This window comes from Lontra canadensis, unplaced genomic scaffold (assembly GCF_010015895.1).
Source record: "Lontra canadensis isolate GAN:19392208 unplaced genomic scaffold, GSC_riverotter_1.0 scaffold61, whole genome shotgun sequence".
Lineage (NCBI taxonomy): Eukaryota > Metazoa > Chordata > Mammalia > Carnivora > Mustelidae > Lontra > Lontra canadensis.
Genome location: NW_022631055.1, coordinates 2,766,962 through 2,789,008, shown reverse-complemented (window position 1 = coordinate 2,789,008; position 22,047 = coordinate 2,766,962). Strand labels below are relative to the sequence as shown.

At 37.1% G+C, this 22,047-nt stretch overlaps 1 protein-coding gene across 6 annotated transcripts in view; it reads right to left on the bottom strand.

Moving 5' to 3' along the window:
• Nucleotides 1–1,882: 1,882 nt before the first annotated feature.
• Nucleotides 1,883–22,047, bottom strand: part of ASB3 (ankyrin repeat and SOCS box containing 3) — a 106,592-nt gene continuing 86,427 nt past the window's right edge. For all 6 annotated transcript variants that reach the window (XM_032877786.1, XM_032877788.1, XM_032877789.1 and 3 more), the window contains exons 9-10: nt 16,923–17,053; nt 1,883–2,517 (exon numbers count right to left, since the gene is read on the bottom strand). In XM_032877786.1, the coding sequence (XP_032733677.1) occupies nt 2,312–2,517; nt 16,923–17,053 (337 nt within the window). In that variant the 3' untranslated portion in view covers nt 1,883–2,311. The remainder of the gene's footprint in view (nt 2,518–16,922; nt 17,054–22,047) is intronic.

The window sequence follows — 22,047 nt, the reverse complement described above, 5'->3', positions numbered from 1 at the left end:
AATTTAATTTTATTTATTTGTTTGACAGAGAGAGACAGAGACAGCAAAAGAGGGAACACAAGCAGGGGAGTGGGAGAGGGAGAAGCAGGCTCCTTGCAGAGCAGGGAGCTTGACGCAGAGCTCTATTCTAGGCCCCCGGGATCATGACCTGAGCCGAAGGCAGATGCTCAACAACTGAGCCACCCAGGTGCCCATAATACATAAAATCTTAATAAAAAAATAACTGGTAACTAAAAGTCACTACCTGTTAATACTTTCAGATTTCTCACTGAATCTTTGTTGTAAGTCATATAAGTCATAAATATTTTATTATAAAGTAATCTAAAAGAAAGGCATATGTTATACAGTAAGTAAAATTATTTATGTTTTAAATAGCAGGGTCTTTTATTATTTTTTTTTAAAGATTTTATTTATTTATTTGACTGAGAGAGAGATCACAAGTAGGCAGGTAGGCAGGCAGAGAGAGAGCGGGAAGCAGGCTCCCCACTGAGCAGAGAGCCCAGTGCAGGGCTTGATCCCAGGACCCTGATATCTTGACCTGAGCTGAAGACAGAGGTTTAACCCACTAAGCCACCCAGGCACCCCTAGCAGGGTCTTTTAAATGTCTCTGAAATATCCATTTTCAGATTTTTAAGAACAAGATCTAAATGATGTTATGGGTAGTTTAATTTTTACTACACATTTGAACATGAACAAAAACACATAACAAGACTCACCCTTAAATGAAACATTCTATGTGCATCTGGCCCTAATAATAAACCAGTTATGTTCAAAATTGGAGATCTAGGGTTTGGAAAAATAAAGATTAGAACAACATTTAAAAATTACTACACAGTACAAACATTCTTGGAATTTCTTTATTAAGTATCAGAATTTCCACCTGGTTTTCCACATCTACACTTATTTCTGCTGTATACCCACATTCAAACACCATCTCCACCCACAGGCAGAAACTATAGCTCTAATCTGCACCGAGTTCAGTTGTCCCTCTGGACCTTAACAATGCTCCGTTATTTGGTCTTCATCACTGCTTTTATCAAATAGCAAAGGCCTATCAGGGATGGCCTGGCTGACACATTCCCATCTATTTCAAGCCACAGGATCCCGTTACGACAGAAGACCTGCCCTCCTGTGGACCCACTTTCTAGCTGTGTATCATGACAGTAATGCTTTCATAAACTTTAAGGTTGGTCCCAACAGCATATTACCACAGCTCACCTGATCCGGTGATTAGTTCTCTCTGACCATAGATTTATATTGAGCATCTATAAAACCAATGAGGTGGTGTCTCATTACCCTAGAATTCTGAGGTCCAAATTTCATAGGATCAAGGACCATGTGATAACCTATCTAGATAATAAAAAGGAAGAACACTGTAATATTAATATAACTGGCAATCATTGTATCATAGGATCAAAGCTGCCCTTAGATTTGGAGGCTGAACGGAGCTCAAATGTTTTATTTGATACTAAGTGACTCAGAAATACATAGGTTTCTTTTTTTAAAGATGGTGCCACAGATTTGCCCCTCTCAGTCCCCTGATTTGTATTCTAAATGTGGTAAAATGCTTCTTTATTTCAATACTGACCTAATTTTTTCCAACTGAGCCTATTTCAGAGTTTAGTCTGGTGTTGCTTTTGCAGAAATGGGAGTTTCTTTCAGTCTAAGAGAGTATCAAGGCACTGGGGGGGGGAACCAACAATAACAGCAAAATTATTCATTTTCAATATTCTTTAAAGAAAAAAAGTTCTCCCCTGAGTTTATCTGTGAAAAGCCAATGAGAAGAAATTCTTCATAAAACTAACTGAATTAAGAGATGAGAATGGAATATAAAAGTTTTTTATAAACATAAAAGATAGTCAACCTCAAATAAAATAATAATAATAATAATAATAATAATAATAATAGATTCAACCCCATTGTGTATACACTTTCAGGAAAGTTTTATGCATTTCTTTCTAAGCTCCTAGCCCTAGGCAAACACAGAATCATAGGCGGAAATATGCCATGGTTAGCACTAGAAGCAGCATCACAGTTCATTAACAGAATAAAGCAAAAAATGTTAGGTAAATGAATCTAGAATATAAAAATGTGTTGGTAATGAATCTGTGATAAAGTAACATAAGTGAGGTGAACAGTATTTTTTTTTAACCAGGAAGCCCAATTGTAAACATTTGCATTTAACTATTGCCCCCCACAAACCTAACCAACCACACAAACAAAAATCATCTTTTATGACTATAAAATCATGAAGAATTTGTACTGCATGGCTCTTTGTTTTGGTGGTTTTCAGAGTAAGACATGAGCTGCATTAAGTAGCTTCGCTGACTTCTCCATCTTGAGTAACTGCCAATTCTGGAACTTCATTCATCCTTAGAACTTCTGCATAGAGCAAATAATTATGTAGGCTTCTGGGAAGTGGCAACTGACAGATAAAACTGTCAGATCGTAGGTGTTCTGGTTTTACACTGGACCGAATTTCCAAACGGCAAAGGTGGGTGAGGGATGGAACAGAGGCTGGAGAAACAAAAAAAGGAAAGACGAAATTTTTTTTAAATTTTCTTTTTAAAATCTTTCCAATTCTTTGTAGCAAAAGAGAAAGTATATGTTACTTAGCTTACTTTTGAAAGATTTGTTGGGTGGGGATGACCACAACAAACTTTATTTACTCCTTTTATTCTTTTTACACCCTTCCAGTTCCTCTCTTTCCAGTAGCTGGCCACATATTGAAAAGTCAGTTTCAGGGTCATATAAAACTAAACATTCACATTCTAAAGATGTGGCAAGGGGCGCCTGGGTGGCTCAGTGGGTTAAAGCCTCTACCTTCAGCTCAGGTCATGATATCAGGGTCCTGGGATCGAGCCCCGCATTGGGCTCTATGCTCAGCGGGGAGCCTGCTCCCCCCCTTCTCTCTACCTGCCTCTCTGCCTACTTGTGATCTCTCTCTGTCAAATAAATAAAATCTTTAAAAAAATGGATGAACTAACTTTAGAAATGATAGAAACTTACAGCAGCAAATACCATATCCTGACTCTGTTTTATTGCAACTGGTCTCTAAACCGACCACATCAAGTGAATAAATAAGTAATTTGCAGAAGTTTTCCTCTTTTTATCCATGACACAGAATGTAAATTTATAACTGACATAGAGAGGAAAGGTGCACTTACTGAGTACCTGCTATGTCACATGCCCATACACTTCACAAACATTATCTATCTTCATTAACCCTATGAGGTATATACTATCACACACCTGTAGAGGTAAGAAAACAGGTTTAGGAGGATTAGGTCACTTTCCAAAGGTTATACATCTTGTACATGGTAGAGCCAGGATTCAAACTCAAGTGTCTATGACCCCAAAGCACGCGCACACACTTAAAACTATAGCCGCCAAAAGCTAATCACCAACTAAGAGACAATACAGAGATACTTACTTAAGAATTGTTAAGATAGCATTTCATTTTCTAAGATGAAAAGTGTTAACTAAAGAAGCTAATGTCAGGGTGCATGGGTGGTTCAATCAGTTAAGCCTCTGCCTTTGGCTTAGGTCGTGATCTCAGGGGCCTGGGATGGAGCCCCACATCAGGCTCCCGGCTCAGCAGACAGTCTGCTTCTCCCTCTCTCTCTATTGCTACCCCTGCTTGTACTTGCATGCTTTCTCTCTCTCAAATAAATAAAAACTTAAAAAAAAAAAAAAAGAAGCTAATGTCCATAGAAACTGAGAGTATTAAAAACAACTATTGGTTTTATGTGTGAATCAAATCTAAAGTCTTTTATTAGTCTAAGAAGTTTTTTATAATCCTCATGAAATGTAATAATGATTAACAGAACAGCAGAGGCAAGTACTATCAGGAATCCAGCTGATATCAGACCAGCTGGTCTGACTCCAAGTCCAGTATTCTGTAAACTAATACCCTGTAGGACCTGCCATTGTAATTCTCTTAATATCTTCAACACCTTCCAAACCACTGAAGTTAATCCATCATCTAACATTTTACTTTAAGCTTACTGGCTTAAATGTAGTTTATTAAGAGTGTGGGAAACTCCTCAAACCACGGTTTTTCAAAATGCCAAATAAGAAAAGCTAAGGAGTTACCTGATTTGGTACATAATCCTGAATCTAAGAAAAGATGAGAATTTTCTTAAACCATAACTCATAGACTCCCCATTACAGACAGTAGGACTACAGCATCTACAATACATAGCACATTTATTTCTAGTGTTTCTCTATATTTTGTTTAAATTTTACCCTATTTTGCAAACTTAAAGGAAGAATCCTTTTCTCACTTCTAAGATGGGAAAACACAGGTGAGAACAGAGATAAGCAAGAATGCATACAAAAAGCATGCCCAAACTGCAAAGCCCACAGTTTTCCAAATGAGTAAGTGGGTTCAACTTCAATGAGTAGGTTAACCATGTTGAACTATTACAATAATAAAGAAGCCCTCTCACCCAGTGAGATAGGAACAATAATTGGGCCTAAGGCCAATGGGTATGTACAAATGTCATAAAAGCTTTAGAAACAAGCATAATTGATTCTTGGGAAGCACACAACTCAGCTTGTATGAACACCAGCATGTAGGCATACTAGAAAGTAGGCTGTCTGCTACAAACACTAAGCAAACTATGGGCATGGTCGGGTGGGACTGACAGAGGAAGTGACAAGATCAGAATATGTGAGTTACAGTGAGGTTGGTTAAGAGAATTTTTACTTATATTCAGTAGGGGTTTAATATGCATCTTATTCAATTGAAATCTCTTCTTTCTGCAAATCCTTTGACATAGAGCCTTATTACACACCCAGAAGGAAAGTGAAGGATGGCTGTAGAACCTGGGAGAGTGGCCCACCTGGGGATAAAGGATTCTCAATGCCTTGCCAGCTTCTCTGACTTGACAAATCACCGACTTACAAACTCCTCAGGCTGAGGAGATCTCCTCTGGCTGCCCCACAGCCTCCTGCCAATAAGCCTTTCCAAGCCATCTGACTACCCCACCGCACTATCTTCAAAGCTAAAGAAACCATTAATTTGTTTGTTTGTGTGTATACATATGTATATGTAATATGTATGTGGAAACGTAATCATTTGTGATCAAGCCCCCCGGGACTGGCACACATCTGCTATGAGAAGTTTAAGTAACTTGCCCATGTTGACAGTGTATACATCAACAGAAGAGCGGATATTAGATCCAAGTGATTTGACTCCAAGTCTAGGGTTCCTTGAAGTTTGAAAAACCCAAAATAGTTCTCTAACATCTTCTAAGCCACTGAAACTATCCTAAGTTTCAGAAGATCTTTCCATTTCATATTTTTTTTAAAAAGGCATATAGTTACTTGAGATTGGTTACAATTCTAAGTGTACCATTTTGGTTTTTCTCCTGTGAGCACAATAGATCAATGGCACCATGGACACTGAGAGGGAAGAACTATATTCACTTGAACTGAAGGGAATCTTTCATCTGCAGATTATTAACACAGACAATAATACACACCTCAGTGACATCTTAGTTTAATATGCCAGTGAATACTAAGGGAACTTTATAGTCATATATGCAATATTTCAAAGCTCTCAAAATTCCTATGAAAGTTTTAGTGATGCATGGTATTTCCAGATGTGTTACCACTAGGCTGATAGAAGATCAAGCCATGTCTTGAATTTATAATAGGGAAATAGCCCAGAAGCTCTACATATGTAAAAACATACTTTCATGAAAACCTGTTAAAACCAGATTTTAATTTGTTAAATACATGTCTGTCTTCTTGGATTATGGCACTGATCGTAGCCTAGAAAATGATGTTTGAAACCATACTATAATTTTAAGTCACTTTTCTGACCCAATCACTTTAGTATATTAAACCTAGTTTATCTATACATCCAGTAGCAAACATCATTTAACCTTTCATTCCTATACAGAATTATTCAATTTTGTTCTTTGTTATATGTACTGACAGAACATTGAAAATAGAAGGCTACAGGTTCTATCAAGTTTTACTAAGACAAAACATGACAAAACTAAACTCCACAATTCTTTTTTTTTTTTTTAAGATTTTATTTATTTATTTGACAGACAGAAATCACAAGTAGACAGAGAGGCAGACAGAGAGAGAGAGGAGGAAGCAGGCTTCCTGCTGAGCAGAGAGCCCGATGCGGGGCTCGATCCCAGGACCCTGAGATCACGACCTGAGCTGAAGGCAGAGGCTTTAACCCACTGAGCCACCCAGGCACCCCTAAACTCCACAATTCTTAATTCACTATGCTTATTAATGCCAACCTTATTATAGCACAGAACTACATGTACATCATACATACCCACCATCTATTTTTTCCACAACCAATCATCTCCAGCCTGCCCTCATGCCAGTATTTAAATGATCTATCTGCCTGGACTATATTTCTATGGTTCCTCTGCACAGTTTTCCACATTAGATGCATTCATTTGATTTCTGGGCCATCTAGTACAATTTATATTTCCATCATGAATATACTGTCTTTCTGGTTGGCTTCCATCCTTTGTTTCCAGTCTTTCTTAATTTACTAGTATAGTCTCTCTCCCTTTCACTGATTACAACCAAAAACTCTAGACAATATACAAAAAGCAATTACCTGAGGGTTCTGAAAAATAAATAACAGAAAGATTAGGGGAGGAAATCAAAACATGGAAAATGACCAATAGAAGAGCAATAAGCAAAATGAATGGAAATAGTACCATATAGTAAAAAGACCTGTCTGGAGTTGAGAAGCCATTATTAACAAGTTGTATAACCTTGGACAAGTCATTTAAATACTTTGACCTTGAGTTCTTCCTCTGTAACATGGGCATAATGCCTCATCTATAAAATGGACATGATGACACCTCTCTGCATTGAAAGGCTGTTGATCAGGTTCAGGTTAGAACACATTTGCAAAAGCATTTTATAAACTATACAATAACATACAAATCCTAGACACCATCTAATCTAATGATTCCCCAAATGTTTTCACTGCACACCCAATGAGGGAAAAGTCTTTGAGTACATAACCCCAATGTGTAAATACTTAATTACATATGAATAATATGTATATACTATTAGGTTAGTATAGTACAAATATAGTACAAAAAACTGTACTTGTACTATAAAACACATAAAATTTAAAAAATTAGCTCAAATAAGAAATACTTTTTAAAAATGTTTATTAGAGGTATAAAACCTTTTTTACTTTTATTAAAAATATTTATATTAATAATATTTTAACAAGAGTGAGGTGATTGATTAAGCTTTACAAATTTAATTCTTAGTGACTTGGCAATTCCAAGATTTGGCTCTAGGTCCAGTTTTTTTCATATTTGGATATAAGGGCTGATGTAGCTACTAGATATTAGATATGTAGATATTAGATTAAAAAAAATCTTATAAAAGTACGAGGTCCAAATGGGAGGAATACATTGTAGCTTAGCTGAACTAATCAGGATACTATCCGATCCCACCTACTAATTATGCAAAAGTTTTTATCAAAATTTATCCAATAAATTTCTGTTTTTTCTGTTATCAGTTTATAAGTGAATTAGAAAGTTTTGCTTCCCTACATGTTTATTAAATGCATTCAAAACCCAAGAAAACGGTTTCTAAGTATTTTAAATGCATCGATATGAGAGTTTTTCTAGGTGACACATTGTTTTTGGCAAGAAAATCACTCAACAATAGAAGTACTTTCTAGTATCTGTTTTCAGAAATCTTCCCAAGCAAAGCTTTCTTTCAGAAAGTGTTTTTTTTTTTCACTCAGTTAAAATATCACCTTTACCTTTAAATCAACAGAATTTTTAGAAAATATACACTAGGATTCATACTCCTGATACCTATTTATCACCAAGAAAAAGAAGGTTAAGAAAAATCATAACAGGGCGCCTGGGTGGCTCAGCGGGTTAAAGCCTCTGCCTTCGGCTCAGGTCATGATCCCAGGGTCCTGGGATCAAGCCCCGCATCGGGCTCTCTGCTCAGCAGGGAGCCTGCTTCCCCCTCTCTCTCTCTGCCTGCCTGTCTGCCTACTTGTGATCTCTCTCTGTCAAATAAATAAATAAATAAAAATCTTAATCATTAATATTACTTTGTGCTATTTGCCTTTCAACTCCTTTCTTGTATTAGCTTATTAATGATGTAATAAATTCATTTCATGTTATCTCCATTTCCTAACATCTGCAGAAAAGTAAGCTGCCCCATCAGTAATCATTCTTTTTTTTTTTTTAAAGATTTTATTTATTTATTAGAGAGATAGAGAGCACAGGTAAGCAGAGCAGCAGGCAGAGGGAGAGGGAGAAGCAGGCTCTCCACTGAGCAGGGAGCATGATGTGGGGCTCAATTCGAGGACCCCAAGATCATGACCTCGGCCAAAGGCAGTTGCTTAACCAACTGAGCCACCCAGATGCCCCAACTATCAGCAGTCATTCTTACACAGATTTTCAAAAAAACATTATTCTAACCCATATGGAAATATAAGTACAAAGCATTGGGCCATGTGTGCTCAGTTGAGGTAGGGGAGAGACAAAAACTCAATTCTTACAACTACATCACTAGTAGAGAAAAGACAAAATGAAAGGGAACTTAATCATTGATAAGTAATTTCATCTTCCTCTTTTGCACCTTTAGAGTGCCTCTCTGGAGCCTCTCTGGAGAATATTTGCAAGTTACTAAAATCATCTAGCCTAGGCAATTTCCAGAGGTTATCAAAATAAAAAAATGCATCATGGTCTTAGAATCTCCCAGAAAAATACATTCTTCATTACCCTACCCTGTTTAAGGTATTATAACACAGTAATCTGAGACAAGAGGAAAAAATGAGACTCAATATTATAAAGCAAATTTTAACTGCCTCTATAACTCTTCCATAAAGTTTTCAGGATACCCCATTCTACCATAAACAAACTCACCTACATCTAGAACTCTGTAGAGAAAACTCTCCACCTCTGTCCTCACAGAAGCCTGATCCTCGCCGGGAAATTACTTCCTTGACCAATTTCTCACACAGAATCTTCTCATTCTTCCACCCCTGTCACACCTACCACAAAGTCTAGGAGGCAAATGGAGCATTCTCATGGTTCTGCACCAATTCCAGACCTATGGCTTTCTGTCTTTAAATTCCTGCATATACTATTGCCTGTCCTTCCAGACTCCGTTCTCCTTTACTGCCAGTACACTCCATCTTTAGTATCATGGAGACCTCAGGTCCCCAGACTCTTCCTACCACTGGTCTATCAGATCCCTTCCTTTCTCATGTCCTTTCCTATTCAGACTGGATTCCAGGAGGCCCATCACTTATATTATTTTATCATCCTTAATTCTTCTCTAAAGGTGCTGACAGCTCCCCAGGACCAATCTACCCACTCTCTTTCTGCACTTCAATACAGAGAAAGAGAATCAATGCTGGGAAAAAATGATCCCATAATCATACGCGCTAGTACCACTTGCAACCTCTATCAGGTCTGTAAGGTTTCATGGGACCTCCTTTCCTAGTCCCTCATTCATTTCCCACAACCACCATTCTCAAACATCCGGTTCCCACCCCACTGTCACTTAAGTCTCCTCAGCGCCATTTCTTTCTTACTTCAAAGTGAAACAGGAGGCCTTCAGGGCCCATTCTCTCTGCAGGCCTAGTTCTCCAACTATAAACTTATCTCCAACCACACCAGCTTCATTGCTCTTCTTCTCTCAAAGAGGGCCTTTTTAAGGCTAATCCCATCTCCCTCTGGCTTATCTGAAACCTTATTACACAAATAATCACTTTTATCTAATCAAATCTTTAATGTTGTTATTTTTACAAACTGAGAACCTTTAATCTATAAAACAAGTTAAGCCTCTGCCATGACCTGGCATCATCATTCCCTTAGTCATGGCACTAAAGAACTATGCTCACTTTATTTCTTCATTCATAAATTCTGTCAGTGTCTAACACAGAGCTGACATGCAATTAAAGAATCCATTCACTAAGGAATTAATGGATATAAACAGCGAAATTTGTAAATGTCCACCTACAGAAATACTTACATGATAGCTTCTCTTCACTGAAGACTTCTGCCTGTGGTCCATATTTGTAACTAACTAAAATTACAGATTGAATGATTTAAAAATTCTCAAATGAACAAGCTATCAGGAGCTAAAGCTTCTATTCTAATTGGCTTTCCACTCTAAAATAGATATTTTGGGCCTAGAAAATAATTTTTTTTTTAAATTGGGATACAGCTGTCCCCGGGATCCGCCTGTGCACATATCCAACACAGTACATAAGCAGGAGGAGTAAGATGGTCTTTCAAATAATACTGATGATGTGATACCTGGAATACTTTTAAAAAATTCTGTTTTGTGCTTGCTTCAGCAGCACATATACTAAAAAATTCTGTTTTAGGGGCGCCTGGGTGGCTCAGTGGGTTAAGCATCTGACTTCGGCTCAGGTCACGATCCCAGTGTCCTGGGATCCAGCCCTGCCTAGAGCTCCCTGCTCAGCAGGGAGCTTTCTTCTCTCTCTCCCTCTGCCTGCTGCTCTGCCTACTTGTGCTCTCACTCTATCACTCTATCAAATGAATAAATAAAATCTTTTTTTAAAAAAATTATTAAATAGGGTGCCTGGGTGGCTCAGTGGGTTAAAGCCTCTGCCTTCGGCTCAGGTCATGTATCTCAGGGTCCTGGGATTGAGTCCCACATCGGGCTCTCTGATCAGCAGGGAGCCTGCTTCCTCCTCTCTCTGCTTTTCTCTCTGCCTACTTGTGATCTGTCTCTGTCAAAGAAATAAATAAAATCTTTAAAAAAAAATTATTAAATATTCTGTTGTAATTGCTTTAGGGTAACATTTTCTCCTCTCTTAGCTTACCAACAGACTACTGATAACATCAGAACAGTTTTACTGGCAAAATATCCCAGCAACTATAGCTACAACCCATTAGTACCTAGTTTAGCAAGAATTTCCCCCCCACACACACACAGCCATGTAGATTAGTAAGAAATGCTATGTGATGCTGCACTTGGATTAGTAAGAGGCTGTGTGAAGCTAAAATTATAAATGGGCAGATGGAATCTTGTTAAAATTTTAAGTTAACTATAAATTCCTCATTAAAAAAAAAAAAACAGAACTAAGTCTGGCTCTTAAATCTAACAATAAGGGCAGTCTTTAGGACACTGTTAATCAAGGCATGATTCCGCTAGAGTTATAAAGGCCAACAATATGGCTGGAATCTTGGAGGTCAAGTTTCCTACTCTATAAATAGAAGATCACATGTTTAATTTTTCAAGATGAGAGGCAATTACTGTTGGGGTTCTTAGTGATAATGCCTCAAACCAGAGGAAATGCCTCTAGAGTTGAAAACCACAGTGAATAGTGGCTTCTGAGTCTCACCAAATATGGAGCTTCATTAATTCTATGGGCATGGTCCTATATAATACACCATTTTTCCTGTCCTTTTAAAAGAACAACTCTTTACTCCAAATATTTTCCTGATCCCTACCAAATTTAGACCTTTCAATTTACTGAACATAATTATCTGAAAACTTCAAGTTGGACTTTTGCTCATCAGTATTTAAAATAAGAAGCAGGTAGGTTTTAGTTGGGCAATTCTAACACACAGCATTTGTATAAATACTCATTACCAAAAACACCACTATACTATTTGTAGCTTTTATTGACCTTTCCTTGGACATTGAGATGTCACTACCATGAGAGACAAAGTAGCAGAAGAGTTAAAACTCTCCATTAGCCTGAAATAAGGCTGTGCCACACCTCCCATCCTTTTTTTTTTTTTTTTAGATTTTATTTATTTGACAGACAGAGATCACAAGTAGGCAGAGAGAGAGGGGGGGGGGGAAGCAGGCTCTCCACGGAGCAGAGAGCCCAGTGTGGGGCTCGATCCCAGGACTCCGGGATCATGACCTGAGCCGAAGGCAGAGGCTTTAACCCACTGAGCCATCCAGGTGCCCCACACCTCCCATCTTTTTAACAAGTAACTTAATGCTATAAAAGATACATCTTAAGGGGCACCTGGCTGGCTGAGTTAAAGCATGGATGGCATTCTTGATCTCAGGGTCAGGAGTTTGAGCCCAAGTTGGTGTAGAGATTAGTCAAAGTAAATAAATCAATAACTTTAAAAATATATATATATCTTGAAAGATGTACCTTCAAGAAACGTGATTCACCTTTTGCATAAAATATACGCTCTTGCTATAGATAACAGAAAAATGTTCTTTTTAAAACTGGATACATTTTATTACCTTAAACTAGAAATAGCTTGAGCAGACAACTGGAATGCTAGTTAATTATTGCCAAAAAGGTATACTTCAAACTTACAAAATGTTATATACATCAACTGTATTTCAATAAAGCTGGGGGAAAAAAAAGTACCAGAAAGGATTATAGGTAAGCCATTGCTAAATTTCAATTGTTTCTGGTAGTTATTCCTCAATTTTTTAAATGCAAATGTAACACTCTCTTAAAATAAGGTGCTACATGTTGTCAGTTTGGTGTACTTACTGCAGGCAGGGGTTTGTCATGAAGAGTACATGAGGATTGCTCTGAAGATTGCTCCAAAACTATGAGTACTACTCAAAGTTTCAGAGGAAACGCTGGTTGTGGATACTTGCTCAGCCCACCATATTTAGCAAAGAGTTCTCATAATGTTCTTTGGGTTTCACAAACAGAACACTTAACCTATCACAAATCAACCTTTATGTTCCATTTTTGTTTTGCTTCTACTTTAAAGCTCAACTACCTCTTAAAAATATGTTTTCAACTCAACCTGCAACATAAAATAGCAGTGCACTGATGCTTCTTAAGTAGTGTAATTTTAGATTCATTGTTAACTACTACTATTATTACAATCACCTAGCTGGTTCATTTGGAAGAGCCTGTGACTCTTGATCTTGGGGTTTGAGCCCCGTGTGGGGTGTAGATATTACTTAAGTAAATAAAATTTTCTAAAGAAATGGAGTTGAAAGATGTAATATTTAGAGAGAACTGCTGAAGTACATATAGGTCATCCAATCCTCCAGATATTACAAATCCAGCCCTGGTCAATTCAGAGCAACAGATACCTTAATAATACCTAGACGACACTGTACTGATGATCCCTGAAGATCTACTTTTATTGAATTATAGTTAGGTATGATAGCAAGAGCCCACATTGAAGACTGGTAAAGTCCTGAGAAACTATGGCTGCCAAGATACTGTCTAGAAAATTGTCCATGAATATTACTTCTGAGCAATAAGCTTGTTTTACATAATGATCTCTGTAACCTAGTGTCAATGACTAGAGAGGTTAGTCAGCGCCAAACTTATAGCCTATCCACAGACAGTTTCGGATCTATAAGCACTCCCTGACTCCATTTTCGATCCATCCTCAATATTACTTTTCATTTTTCTTTTGCTTTCACTTTTTACTTCTGCTTCACTGTTCTGTGATAATCTACATGTATAAACTACTTTAACTCCTTTTTAAAACAAAGCAGAAGAACACTGAAATGAATAGATCAAGAGAGTTTCCTGGGGCCCTTTTAGATTCTTTGTAGAATTCAGATTCTTATATTACTCTGGATAGAATTATACATATTTGATCATTAAAGGGGGAATGAACTAAGCCAAGTGCTTTTATCCCTAAGAATGTAATTACTTAGACTTTATCTTGGACAGCTGGTCAGGGATTGGCAAGTTTTTTTTATGAAGAAGTCTACTACTGGGCGCCTGGGTGGCTCAGCAGGTTAAGCCTCTGCCTTTGGCACAGGTTATGATCTCAGAGTCCTGGGATTAGGTCCCACATCACGCTCTCTGGTCAGCAGGGAGCCTGCTTCCCTCTGGCTGCTGCTTTGCCTACTTGTGATCTCTCTCTCTGTGTCAAATAAATAAATAAAACCTTAAAAAAAAAAAGTCTACTACTATGTGGTTAAAATGATGTTTCTAAGATGTATATATAAGGCACATGATTTAAAAATTGTCATTAAAACTGTGAACAGTCAGTAAATTTTACCTGGTATAACATGTCCTTTCTCATGCAAAAACAAAAACAAAAACAATTTTTTAAAGACAAATCTGATTTCATGATTAAAAGATGAGCAGCAAGGGACTAGTTGTCCTTTTTATTTATAAACTACCAGAGCAACTTGCTATTTTCTTACAGAGGAAAAAGGTAAGGAAAGGAGAATTTTGACCAAGTACATGGAATCTCCAAGACTTGAAAAAGGCCTTAAAAAAAATGGAGAAAATCCTTTCCTTGAGATAGATACCAATATACTTAACAAGCTACGGAGCTGAAATTATCTAGGAGCTCACTAATAGTTGTAGAACTGCAAGAAGCATCTTTTCAAAAAAAAATTTAAAGAAATATATTGACAATGTAGTTTCTACTACCATGATAAGTTACTGGAGAAAGTGGGTAAAAGCAAGACTGTCATATATTTGAGAGGTAGTCAAAAGTTGTTTTTCTGGGCTCACTGCCATTTGTGTTGTTTCTGGTCATGTTTCTGCTCACCAGAAATCTTACAACTAAAGATCCAAATAAAGATAACCTATATACAAAAATGGGAGTGTCGGGGTGCTTGGGTGGCTTGGTCGGTTAAGTGTCCAACTCTTGATCTCAGCTGAGGTCTTCATCTCAGAGTCATGAGTTCAACCCTTGAGTCAGGCTCCATTCTGGGCCTGGATCCTACTGAAAAAAGAAAAAGAAAAAAAGAAAGAAAAGAAAGAAAGAAATGTGGGGTCCCGAAAACTGAAGGCAAAAAGGGAAGCTGGGTATATTGAGAGAGAGCCTTGAACTAAAGAAAGGAAGAAAAGCATAATGCTATTAGAAACTCAGACAACTGAGTAGATGGACATGTCTTTTCCTCAGCCTTACTAAAATAAAATCTGACATTAAATGACTCCCATTAACTGCACAAGAAGAACCAGTAAAGTATACCTTGAGAGACCAGTATAACTAGCCGGAAGAATGCAAGCTTTTCCTAAGTAGTGTGCAATAAGAACAGGGTTGAAAAGGCTTCCCATGACAGGAATTAAAAGGCCTTCCTAAAACCGGACAACCCAAGAGACAATGTAGATCCGTCTCTCAAACTCAGCACTGCTGACATTTGAGTCCAGCTAATTCTTGGTCTGCCCTGCACATTGTAGGATGTTTAGCAGCCTCCCTCACCGCTACCCCCTAGATGACAAGAGCCCCCTCACCAGCTGTGACAACCAAAAAATGCTGGCAGATCTTGCCAAGCAGCAGGCGCAAAGTCATCCCTGTCGAACAAGACTGCTCATGATGAAACAAGTATCAAAGAGCTGCCAGGAAGAACTCACCACTCGGGGCCAATAGCTCCAAGCCCTTCCACAGCTCAAACCAGGACACGGAAGGAACAGCAGAACTAGTTGGAAAAACAACCGACAAGTTCACATTTTGGATATGTCAAAACGTGGGAAATACAAAGGGCAGCTGTATACATGGGAATGGAACCAAGAAAAGAGGACTGGGCTACAGAAGTTGGCCAGAAAAGCATCAGCTACATTAGTACTTCTGAGAAAGACTTCTGCAAATCTTCAGCCAAAATAAAATCCTCTTAGAGATAATGATGATTACCCTACACAAGCTCTACCTAGTGCCTAATTAAATAAAGAAGCCCTTGATGGATTTAGTCCACTGCAGGGTAATGTACTCATGCACAAGATTTACCTTCATCTGGACAACCCTGCCATATGTTACAGTCTTCAGAGTGAACTCTCACATATCTTTACTAACTGATACACTGCAATGATTTTCCCATTTGGCATATGCTCCCTCATTTGACTTTTGTTCCCAAAATCCATTGTCTCATATTCTATCTATTTTGAATAGGTATTTGTTCTCTGCTGCTTCAGATACATAATTAGTAAAAGAAGATGCAATTTTCAACATTAAGAATTAAATGCAAGTGAGTTTTCCAACATTATCATTAAAGAAATTCTGTATGAAAAGACTCAGAACTCCAAACAAATTACTTTTTTCTTCAATAGAAACGCTCTAAGAGTTTGAATACACCTCAGTTCAAGAGCATATTTTCCTGAATGTCTGTTTTTGATTGAAAAAATTTACTTAAATGTAATTTTGCAAGAAATTACAAGACACATTTCTACATATGCATAAGTTCACTTGTTAAAAACCTATTCAACATGTTTTATGAAGAGCTACATTTCATGCAAAAATAGCAGCGAAGAAATAATTTTCCCAACTTAAGATATATAATCTGTTTAACAAAATATAGTTAAAGTAAAATAAATCTGAATAAGTAAATAGGAATACTTGGCAATATATTATGTTCAGCTTAAACTGGTTTCCTTGTGTAAAATCTTCTGCTGTATGCTTTTTTATAACTAGCTTAAAAAAATTTAGTGAGAGGAAGTTGAGAATTTCTTTTGAAACAGTCATTTAAAGTATCAATCAATTCATAGAATTTTCACCAAGCTCACTTTGACAGTTTTATCATACCAACACACTGGCATGCATTCAGTAAGAACAGGTATAAATAAGGGATGGTAATATTTCCTTTTAGAGATGACAAATTTTTAAAGAGAGAACACAAATCCACACACACTCCTAAGAGGAAAATTAGGTTCAGCATTTTTCTGAGCACAAACTAAATATACACTAACAACAATTTTAGGACTCACTTTTGTTTAAATAATCCTTACTAGAAATAAAAGGATACCATTAAATAAAAATATTAATCAATACCCGTTCCTGAGGCTAAACTTACCAAGTCAGATATGACTTTCGTTGAAGGAAATTACTACGACCCCCATCACCACCACCACAGCCCCATCCTTTCTCCACATAAAGAAAATGCAAATGATGCCCAATTTAATGTATGCTCTCCACTGACTCTGGTCGCTTAAAATTATAACATAGCTAGAGGAGGAAGAGAAGAAAAAGTAGTGAAACATGTTTAAAATTGTACTTTCTTACCAATATGTTGCTGCAGAGCCCAAGAGTTTGAGGCACGAGTGGAGAGCATCTTCTCAACAGTTGGAGGAAGCCTCTTCCAATTGGTAAACTCCAAAGTGAAGATAAGGGTATCATCACTGACTGAGTCAATCCTATATTGGGAAGACGTTAACACACCATTAGACACAAAAGGGTTCATCCTGAAAACAAACACCACATAACTATTCTTACAACACTGCAGTATAGAAGGAAGAGCAAAAACTGAGGCACAGAAAATAATCATGTAACTGGAGGAAGTTCGGTGGATACAAATAATCATCTACAGGTTCCTAGAAGAAAATGAATCGATTCTGTGTATAGTTGTCCAGTAGATGACCAGAGAATCCCCATTTCTCAGCATCAATGGTAAGAAAAAGAGAAACAGCACCAGCGCCATCTGTGGACTTGCCATTACCTCCTCCAACTCGGACCATCTTGCTGAACCTAAACTGGTCCCCTCACATACACACAATTTAACATCCCTGAAAGGATAATGCCCAAACACCCAAAGTTAACTCTAAACCGAATATATGGGAGAGACGAACTTTTTCTGTCCAACTCCCAGGGACATAAAATTGTACCCCTCTAGGAACCTTCCCCACTACAGATTCAGTTCTAAAAGATGTACCAGAGTAAGTTTTGTCTTTAAGGACTGAAAGGTGTTCAAGACAAACAGTTTTCCCTCTATTTTTTCAAAATAATATCAAAATTTCCTACCAATCCAGCCAGAGGAGACTTCCCCCCAATTTTATAAGCACTTGAATCCTACTGAACAGAGCATTAGTCTAAGAAAAGTTCTGGTTTCTAATACCACCTCTACCACTTACAAATATGTTACCTAAATTCTCTTTCTTTCTCTCTCTCTTTTTTTTTTTTTTTTGCCTAAGTTTTTTAAGCCCTAGATCTTGGTCTCTAAAATGGGAATAATACTTAACCTGCCTATCTTAGTTCACTTTGGTGAAAATAATATGAAACAATATATAAACATACTTTTTAAAACAAAAATGTTACATAAATATTTGCTATTACTAGAAGTGGTCTGAAATTTTCAGTATTGCATTTTTGATAGGACTTAAAATATTATACACATGAAATTTAGTCATAGCTTAAGGGTAACTCCAAATTCTAACCAGGATTACCTTTGTTGTTCTCAACTAGATACTCCCCTACTCTATCACATTGTTCAAATAAAAATAAAATGATTAGGGCCTCTGGTAACTACTTCAGAAATTCCTTCCAAGGTGCTTTTTTGAAGACATTACCAAGCAAGGACTAAAGAAGGGGGGAAAATAGAATCAAAGGAAAGAAATTGAGTAATACTCTCAACATATCATCTCAAAGATAACTTAATTCTTATAACTCAGGGTCAGAGTGTCCTTGAATGACTGATTAGAGAGCATGAAAATTATTTCCCAAATTCTTAATTCTCTAATATGCAAGCATAAATAAGAAAGAACTTAAAAAGTATAGCACAAATGCTTTAGGAAATTCTTCTACTTCTTGGGAAGCTCTCAGTGAAATCATAACTTATCAGGAAATATTGAGAATAAATAAAATGATAAAATATACTCAAAAGTAAACAATTCCCTTGACTTTCTAGTACCCTGCACCAAAGGTTACTTAATTCTAGCTCTTTACTTCTTTTTTAATGGCTTCATTTTTCTGCTAAAGTGTGCTTTAAGTCTATGACCAAACACAAAATCATTTTTATGCAGTTATCTAAACACACATGTAAAAAATAAATCTGTTTATACAACTTTAGTTAATATAATGGTGAGTATATTCTACAAATGCTGATAATGCCACTAAAAATGTATTGTTACCGTACTACATTGACCATTACATTGTACAAAGCAGTTGTACAATCATAAACAAGTGACAGTTAATCAACTAAATGTACAGATGACATTTACTTTCTATTATTCACCTATTACATTTGGGCAAGGGCTGGGGGGTGTACCTAGTCTTGCATTTAAAGTTGAAAAAATATTTCAACTCTGTAGATTATATTGTGACAGGCAATTATTCAGCCAGATACATTTTTTAAGACTGTTTAAGGCAAGCAATACGAGGAAAGACATTTATAATTTACATGACAAAGAGTAAGCAACAGACTTATGTGTGATATAAATAAGATACAACCAAAATCCACTTTAACAACATATTGGAATTTTTATGGGAGAATTTTTCTTGTAACAGCTCTTTGAATGTAAATTTGATCAAAGAAAGCAAAACATTTATCATATTCAGCATAAACACTAGCTTTATACATTCAATAAAAGATCAGTGAACAAAAATTTGACCATGTTAAGCATTTTCATTGCTAAAGTGAAGTTTTCCATTGTATTTTTCTAATGAATATAAAGTGACTAAAGTTACTCATTTGGAGTAAAATATATGTAAGCGGTATTCTCAGTCCAGATAGATGAAAGTTTTACAATTTACTTCAAAATAAATTGTAGCTTACTGGTTCTCAACTCTTTTCTGTCCTAACACACCCAATGAATAGAGCACACAGAAATATGATGAGAAATGTAAGACACATATTGTTTTTTTTTCCTTTTTATAGAGAGACAGAGAGCATCACCCTCGGGGGGGAACATGGGGGGGGGGGGCAGGTGGCAGAGGGATGAGAAGAGAGAGAGCATCTGAAGCAGGCTCCACACCCAGTCCAGAGTCCCCAGAGTGCAACACAGGGCTTAATCTCACATTCCTGAGATCATGACCTGAGCCGAAATCAAGAATTGGACCCTTAACCAACTAAGCCACCTAGGTACTCCATATAACACACAAATTTTTAAACAAACTATTCACATGGGGAGAGGGAGGATCCTGTATTGGGACTGGGGACTGGAAGAGTGTATTTTACAAAGCCTTCTGGGAGAATAAAGCTAAATAATTCCCTCTCCTTCCAGCAGTCTAGGTGGTTGGCTGAGGAGGAAAGGAAAAGAGGCAATGTTTAATTTTTTTTCCCTGTATAGGTTCTTCCTAACTTAGGAAGAGGAAGGAGCAAGAGAAGTTGGCACATATCCCTCCCAGGTTAGCCAAGGGATTAAGATCACTGAAATTAAATGATGTAACTATAGGGCCCATGTGGACACACAGGACTAAGGCGGCAGAGTACAGTGGTTAGAAAGATAGACTTGAACCACACTACAGGACAGCCTAGGTTCAAACCTAAGCTCTAGCACTAACTAGCTATGTGAGCTTCAGCAAGTATGTTCAATACTCTGGGCCTCAACTTCCTTCTCTGTAAAACAAAAATAACAGTATCCACTGTATTCTATATTAAATGAGTTAATACAGTACCAAACTTAAAATAGTGCCTACTAAGTGTTGGTTAAAGAAAAAATAAACCAAAAACCAGAAGTTAGTGTGAAGGCTGAAAGTAATGAACAAGTAGTACAGAGTCGAGTTAGTAGCTTCAGTGAAGGAACACAAAGAGTACTGCTGAGAAGAGAGTGGGAGACATGAGAACAAGCATCTCGTTGGGTGACAGAGAAATGCAGACATACTGTCAGGGCTGTCCATAGCTACCCCACGTGCTGGCTGGGTTTATAGAAGCAGTTGGAGAGTGAATCGTAGAAATCTGAGAGGCAACTGCTGTTCTCTGTCAGAAGGCCAAAACAACCATAAAATTCACTAAACTAATAGTTAAGGGTACTTAAATGACTTTGTCAGTAGCTAGATAGACCATTTCTTAGCAAGTGTTTCTATCTCAGTATGCATGCACATGTATGGGGGTTTAAGACAAATAAGCACATACAAATAACTTTTAAAGATCAGTGACTCCTCAATGAATTGTCAATAATCTTTATATTTCATTCAATTATCTAAAAACACAATGGATTTCTATGTAATTTTATTGAAAAGATATAGAGAGAATTGCAACAATGAGTATCTGACAAATGACTGGGTATTAGTCAGCCAGTAGGAAAGAAGTAAATACAATAGGTATTCCACCTGTTGTAAAGCTATACACAAAAAAGTAAAATGGGAATCAGAATGCATATCTCAACTTCGTTTTTACTTCTATGTTCCTCAAACAACCTACCAGAAAGCAGTTTTTCCTTATAAACCACATACCTGAAACACTTTGTATCAAAAGGGATGATAGCCCTAAGCATAAAACCTCTACTTGGTAAAAATTCCTGAATTCTATATACTGGCAGATGTAATAAAAAGGTGAGGTACTGGGATCCTACCAAATACAGACCTATTCATCATATGCAGGTGTAGAAGCCACCGAGGGAAAGATGGAGTCCCAGAAGTACAAACTAAACATACAAGTACAGAACACTAATGTTGCCTGCATGAACCACAAAGAGGACCTCTTTTCTAATGAAAAACTCCAATAACAAGATATCAAAGCACTTTTCTGCTGAAATGCAAAATATAATATTTGACTAAACATTATTTCAGTGAACACTAGTTGGTTTTTTTTTAAGATTTTATGTATTTATTTGACAGAGAGAGCTCACAAGTAGGCAGAGAGGCAGGCAGAGAGAGGGGAACACTAGTTTTTGAAGCACAAAAATGAAGCCATCTAGATATTTCACTGAAATTTTATGAAATATCCATGTGCTCCATTTTCTTAGACACTTTCATTCTATTTTCTCATTTCACTTATCAGACCAAGAGTTCTTTCATTGCTATAATTACCTCCTCAGTTCTATCTAGACACTTAAAACTTTTGCAAAAGCTGAAGGCTGGCAGAAACAGTGTCCTCTTCTTGCCCAAGAAAAATCCTGATTCAACTTTCATATATCATCAGTTACTTCACAAATCAGTATTTATTAAGGGAGACCAAGTTCAAATAGACAAGATGCTACAGGACAAATGTATTCTCTCAAGTAGACTAAAGGACAACAGAAATCTCCAAAGCAGCTACAACCATTCTTTCGCAGGCCTTTTTAAAATTATTTTTATTAACATATAATGTATTATTTTCTCCAGGGGTACAGGTCTGTGAATCATCAGGCTTACACACTTCACAGCACTCACCACATCGCATACCCTCCCCAATGTCCATAACCCAACCACCCTCTCCATACCTCCCCTCCCCCCAACAACCCTCAGTTTGTTTTGTGAGATTAAAAGTCTCTTA